This window comes from Arachis stenosperma, chromosome 2 (genome assembly GCF_014773155.1).
Source record: "Arachis stenosperma cultivar V10309 chromosome 2, arast.V10309.gnm1.PFL2, whole genome shotgun sequence".
Classification (NCBI taxonomy): Eukaryota; Viridiplantae; Streptophyta; class Magnoliopsida; order Fabales; family Fabaceae; genus Arachis; species Arachis stenosperma.
In genome coordinates, this window is record NC_080378.1 from 68,473,567 (window position 1) to 68,479,777 (window position 6,211).

General features: G+C 38.5%; 1 protein-coding gene and 1 non-coding gene across 2 annotated transcripts; both read right to left on the minus strand.

Annotated features, from left to right (window-relative positions):
* Nucleotides 1–1,252: 1,252 nt before the first annotated feature.
* Nucleotides 1,253–1,360, minus strand: LOC130964653 (small nucleolar RNA R71). The gene has a single exon (XR_009080738.1). It is a non-coding gene; the product is annotated as a small nucleolar RNA R71 (small nucleolar RNA).
* Nucleotides 1,361–3,889: 2,529 nt separating this feature from the next.
* Nucleotides 3,890–4,399, minus strand: LOC130962969 (serine/threonine-protein kinase-like protein At3g51990). The gene has a single exon (XM_057889123.1). It carries the CDS (start codon nucleotides 4,397–4,399, stop codon nucleotides 3,890–3,892), a length of 510 nt encoding a protein of 169 aa, XP_057745106.1.
* Between the last annotated feature and the right edge of the window lie 1,812 nt (nucleotides 4,400–6,211).

Genomic DNA, 6,211 nt, shown 5'->3' on the forward strand with positions numbered 1-6,211 from the left:
GTTGTTTTTCATATGCATCTTTACATTCATAGTGTCTAAGCATGAAAAATTTCTAAGTTTGGTGTCTTGCAGGTGTTTCTTTTCTTGAAAATTTTTCAAAAACAAGTCATGATGTTCATCTTAATCTTCAAAGTGTTCTTGGTGTTTATCTTGACATTCATAGTGTTCTTGCATGCATCATTGGTTTTGATCCAAAATTTTCATGTTTTGGGTCATATTTGTGTTTTTCTCTCTCATCATTAAAAATTCAAAAAAATAAAAAAATATATTTCCCTTATTTTTCTCATAAATTTTGAAATCTTTGGATTGACTTAGTCAAAAAATTTTAAAATAAGTTGTTTCTTGTTAGTCAAGTCAAGATTTCAATTTTAAAAATCTTATGTTTTCAAAACTTTTTCAAAAATTAAATATTTTTCATTTTTCTTTTGTATTTCCGAAAAAATTTTTTAAAATTGATTTTCAAAATCTTTTTCTTAATTTTATTTCATAGTTTTCAAAAAAACTTTACTAACAATTAATGTGATTGATTCAAAAATTTGAAGTTTGTTACTTTCTTGTTAAGAAATGTTCAGTCTTTAAATTCTAGAATCATATCTTTTAGTTTCTTGTTAGCCAAGTAATCAATTTTAATTTTAAAAATAAAATCTTTTTAATTTCCTTTTCAAATCTTTTTCAAAATATCTTTTCAAATCATATCTTTTTCAAAATCAATTTTAAAATCTTTTCTAATTTCTTATCTTTTCAAAATTGATTTTCAAATCTTTTTTAACTAACTAATTGACTTTGTTTGTTTCTTATCTTTTTCAAAACCACCTAACTACTTTTCTCTCTCTAACTTTCAAAAATTTCTCACCCTTCCAATAATGACAACAACAATAATGCAAGGAGGATGCTTGGTGATTATACTACACCTACTTCCAATTTTTATGGAAGAAGCATCTCAATCCCTGCCATTGGAGCAAACAATTTTGAGCTGAAGCTTCAACTAGTTGCTCTAATGCAACAGAACTGCAAGTTTTATGGACTTCCATCAGAAGATCCCTACTAGTTTTTAACTGAGTTCTTGCATATTTGTGATGCTGTTAAGACTAATGGAGTAGATCTTGAAGTCTACAGGCTCATGCTTTTCCCTTTTTCTGTAAGAGACAGAGCTAGAACATGGTTGGACTCACAACCTAAAGATAGCCTGGACTCTTGGGATAAGTTGGTCACAGCCTTCTTGGCCAAGTTCTTTCCTCTTCAAAAGCTAAGCAAGCTTAGAGTGGATGTTCAGACCTTTAGGCAAAAAGATGGTGAATCCCTTTATGAAGCTTGGAAAAGATACAAGCAGTTGACCAAAAAGTGTCCTTCTGACATGCTTTCAGAGTGGACCATTTTGGATATATTCTATGATGGTCTATCTGAGTTCTCTAAGATGTCACTGGACCATTCTGCAGGTGGATCCATTCACCTAAAAAAATGCCTGTAGAAGCTCAAGCACTCATTGACATGGTTGCAAATAACCAATTCATGTACACCTATGAGAGGAATCATGTGAGTAATGGGACGCCTCAGAAGAAGGGAGTTCTTGAAATTGATGCTCTGAATGCCATATTGGCTCAGAACAAAATGTTGACTCAGCAAGTCAACATGATTTCTCAGAGTCTGAATGGATTGCAAAATGCATCCAACAGTACTAAAGAGGCATCTCTTGAAGAAGAAGCCTATGACCCTGAGAACCCTGCAATAACATAGGTGAAGCCTATGGAAACACCTATAATCCCTCATGGAGAAATCATCCAAATTTCTCATGAAAGGACCAACAAAAGCCTCAACAAGGCTTTAATAATGGTGGAAGAAACAGGTTTAGCAATAGAAGCCTTTTCCATCATCTTTTTAGCAACAGACAGAGAATTCTGAGCAGAGCCCCTCTAGCTTAGCAAACATAGTCTCTGATTTATCTAAGGCCACTTTAAGTTTTATGAATGAAACAAGGTCCTCCATTAGAAACTTGGAGGCACAAGTGGGTCAGCTGAGTAAGAAAATCACTGAAACTCCTCCTAGTACTCTCTCAAGCAATACAGAAGAGAATCCAAAAAGAGAGTGCAAGGCCATTGATATTATCAAAATGGCCGAATCCAAAGAGGAAGGGGAGGACGTAAATCCCAATGAGGAAGACCTCATGGGACGTCCTCCAGACAGAAAGGAGTTCCCTATTGAGGACCTAAAGGAATCTGAGGCTCATATAGAGACCATAGAGATTCCATTAAACTTCCTTCTGCCATTCATGAGCTCTGAGAACTATTCTTCCTCTGAAGAGGATGAAGATATAACTGAAGAGCAAGTTGCTCAATATCTAGGAGCCATCATGAAGCTGAATGCCAAGTTGTTTGGTAATGAGACTTGGGAAGATTAACCTCCCTTACTCATTAGTGAACTAAATACATGGGTTTAGCAAACTTTACCTCAAAAGAAACAAGATCCTGGTAAATTCTTAATACCCTGTACCATAGGCACCATGACCTTTAAGAAGGCTCTGTGTAACCTGGGGTCAGGTATAAATCTTGTGTCACTCTCTGTAATGGAGAAACTGGGGATCTTTGAAGTACAAGCTGCAAGAATCTCATTAGAGATGGCAGACAAGTCAATAAAACAAGCTTATAGATTGGTAGAGGACGTGTTAGTGAAGGTTAAAGGCCTTTACATCCCTGCTGATTTCATAATACTAGACACTGGGAAGGATGAGGATGAATGCGTCATCCTTGGAAGACCCTTCCTAGCCACAGCAGGAGCTGTGATTGATGTTGACAGAGGAGAGCTAGTCCTTCAATTGAATGGGGACTACCTTGTGTCTAAAGCTCAAGGATCTTCCTCTGCAACCATGGAGAGGAAGCATGAAAAGCTTCTCTCAATACAGAGTCAAACAAAGCCCCACAATCAAACTCTAAGTTTGGTGTTGGGAGGCCACAACCAAACTCTAAGTTTGGTGTTGAACCCCCACATTCAAACTCTAAGTTTGGTGTTGGGAGGTCCCAACAATGCTCTGAACATCTGTGAAGCTCCATGAGAGCTCACTGTCAAGCTATTGACATTAAAGAAGCGCTTATAGAGAGGCAACCCAATTTTTATTTATCTATATTTCTATGGAAGAAGGGACAAAAGTACACCTGAAAGTTCATACGCTGGGCAGTAATACACTTGAATCGTTTAATGAGTCACGCGTGCACAGTAATTATACACTCCGGCGGACAAAATTACCATTCCGGCCATCAGCATGTGGCGTGGTTAGTTTGAGTGGATAAGTGGCTCTATTTTATCCTTGCTGGCATGTTCACATTGAGTGACCTGGGCATTTAGTGCCAACTCAGAAATTACAATTTATTTTAATGATTAATTAAAATAAACCATTTCTTCTCTTTTATCTTCAGAAAGAAGATGCTATGTGTTGAAACCCTAACACCTTAACCAATAACTAAGAATATGGGCTCACTCTAGAAAAAATCAAGCTCTTTATCCCTAAATTATGGCAGCGCTGTTGGTGGCGGATCTTCGTTGCTGAAGAACAAGAAGAAGAAGAAGAAGTTTGAGTACAACAATGGCAAGTATTTGCACAGAATTGAAGCTGTGGTACTCAAGTCTGGAATAGAGTGAAATCCAGACAGATCCTTGTGAGTATTTTGTTTGGCTGGACGAAGTAGAAGGAAAAATAAGAAATGTAGGGACAGAGGTTGTATCTGAAGAAAGGCCATTGAAACAATCATACCAGAAGATGAATGAGCTTACAGAGTGTGCCATCGAATTGAAAGAAGATGTGCAACAGTTACAAAAGATAGTTAATATGATTAAGGGTGAAATAAAATGTATTAAGAATATGGTTGTGGGCATTTGTTTAGGATTGAGTTTTTAGGCATTATTGATCACCTAACCTTGCATTGAAATTTCTATCAATCAGAACATTTGTTGATTTAATATCTCTGTGGATCACAAGTCGTGTTGATGAATGAAGGGTATCAATTTCCTTTGCAGTTTGCAATGCCAAACGAATCCTTCTTCCCCAATTTGGAAGCTTGCTGTTATTGCTTTGGATTTTAGACAAGATATCAATCTCGTTATCAACCTCATTGTTGCTGATGATGAACTCTGGTGCAGATGCAAAGGAAGAAGAAGAAATCATTACAGCTTTATAGACATAACCATGGCTTCCTTTGCCGAGGAGTTCGCGCTCTGAGAAGCCATTGGTGGCAGCTTCAAGGTCACTGTAATGGAAGTGTTGGATCTTGATGGGTTTTTCTTTTTCTTTGTTGTTCTGTTTCTTTGAAGTGGTGGTAGTGGAAGAAGAAGAAAAAGAAGGTGATGGTGTGAGAGAATTGGAGGTTGAAACTGCGGATTCAGCCCTGTAAGTGAAATTGAGGTACACCATCAATCAAAGTTTCAAGCTTTTGGTGTGAATCAATGAAGGGGTGGAAGAGAAAGAAGATGTTAAGGTTTCACCCTTAATTTTGCCTAATTAATCATTAAAATAAATTAATTTTTTTGAGTTGGCACTAAATGAACGTGCCAGCAAGGATAAAATAGAGCCATTTGTCCACTCAAACTAACCACGCCACACGTTGATGGCCGGAATGGTGATTTTGTCCGCCGGAGTGTATAATTACTGTGCACGCGTGACTCATTAAACGATTCAAGTGTATTACTGTTCAGCGTATAAACTTTCAGGTGTACTTTTGTCCCTTCTTCCTATTTCTATTGTTCTTTTATGTTTTATTAGGTTTATGATCATGTGGAGTCATAAAAAAATTGCAAAAATTAAAAACAAAATCAAAAACAGCAGAAGAAAAAGCACACCCTGGAGGAAGAGCTGTCTGGCATTTAAACGCCAGAAACAAGCATCTGTCTGGCATTTAACGCCAGAACCAAGCACCAAGCTGGTGTTTAACGCCAGAAACAAGCATCAGGCTGGCATTAAACGCCAAAAACAGGCTACATTTGGGTGTTTAACGCCAGGAACAAGCATCGGTCTTGCGTTAAATGCCAGGATTGCAAACAAATGGCGTTTTACATGCCTAAAAGATGCAGGGATGAGAATATTTGATACCTCAGGATCTGTGGACTCCACAGGATCACCTCAGGATCTGTGGACCCCACAGGATTACCTTAGGATCTGTGGACCCCACAGGATCCCCACCTACCCCACTTCTCTCTTCTTCACACAATCCAATAACACTACACCCCCTTCACCAATCACATCCATCCACTCTTCCCCAAAAAACACCACCTACCTTCAAATTCAAAATCTCTTTCCAACCCTCTCTTCCCCTCTTGGCCCAAACCCACACCTCTCTCCATCTCCTTCATATATTCTTCTTCTTCTTCTATTATTTCTTCTTTTGCTCGAGGGCGAGAAACATTCTAGGTTTGGTGTGGTAAAAGCATAGCTTTTTTGTTTTTCCATAACTATTGATGGCACCTAAGGCCAGAGAAACCTCAAGAAAGAGGAAAAGGGAAGGCAATTGCTTCCACCTCTGAGTCATGAGAGATGGAGAGATTCATCTCAAAAGCCCATCAAGACCACTTCTATGAAGTTGTGGCCAAGAAAAAGGTGATCCTTGAGGTCCCTTTTAAATTCAAAAGGCAAGCCGGTTCAATTGAGAAGACTGGACCTTAAGCCTGTGGTTAGAGGATGGTTGGAGTTCATCCAACGCTCCATCATCCCCACTAGCAACTAATCCGAAGTAACTGTAGATCGGGCCATCATGATCCATAGCATCATGATTGGAGAGGAAGTACAATTTCATGAAGTCATCCCTCTAGAACTATACAAAGTAGTCGAAAAGCCATCCACCATGGCAAGGCTAGCTTTTTCTCATCTCATTTGCCATCTATGCAACTTAGCTAGAGTTGTCATAGAAGGAGACATCCTCATTAAAGAGGACAAGCCCATCACTAAGAAAAGGATGGAGCAAACAAGAGAGCCCATTCATGGATCTCAAGAGACGTATGAGGAAGCTCATCATCAAGAAATCCCTGAGATGCCTCAAGGGATGCATTTTCCTCCAAACAACTATTGGGAACAACTCAACACTTCTCTAGAAGGATTGAGTCATGACATGAACCAATTAAGGGTGGAACACCAAGAACACTCCCTCATTCTCAATGAGATTAGAGAATATAAAAGAGCTATGAGGGAGGAGCAACAAAGGCAAGGAAGAGACATAGGCGAGCTCAAGAACAC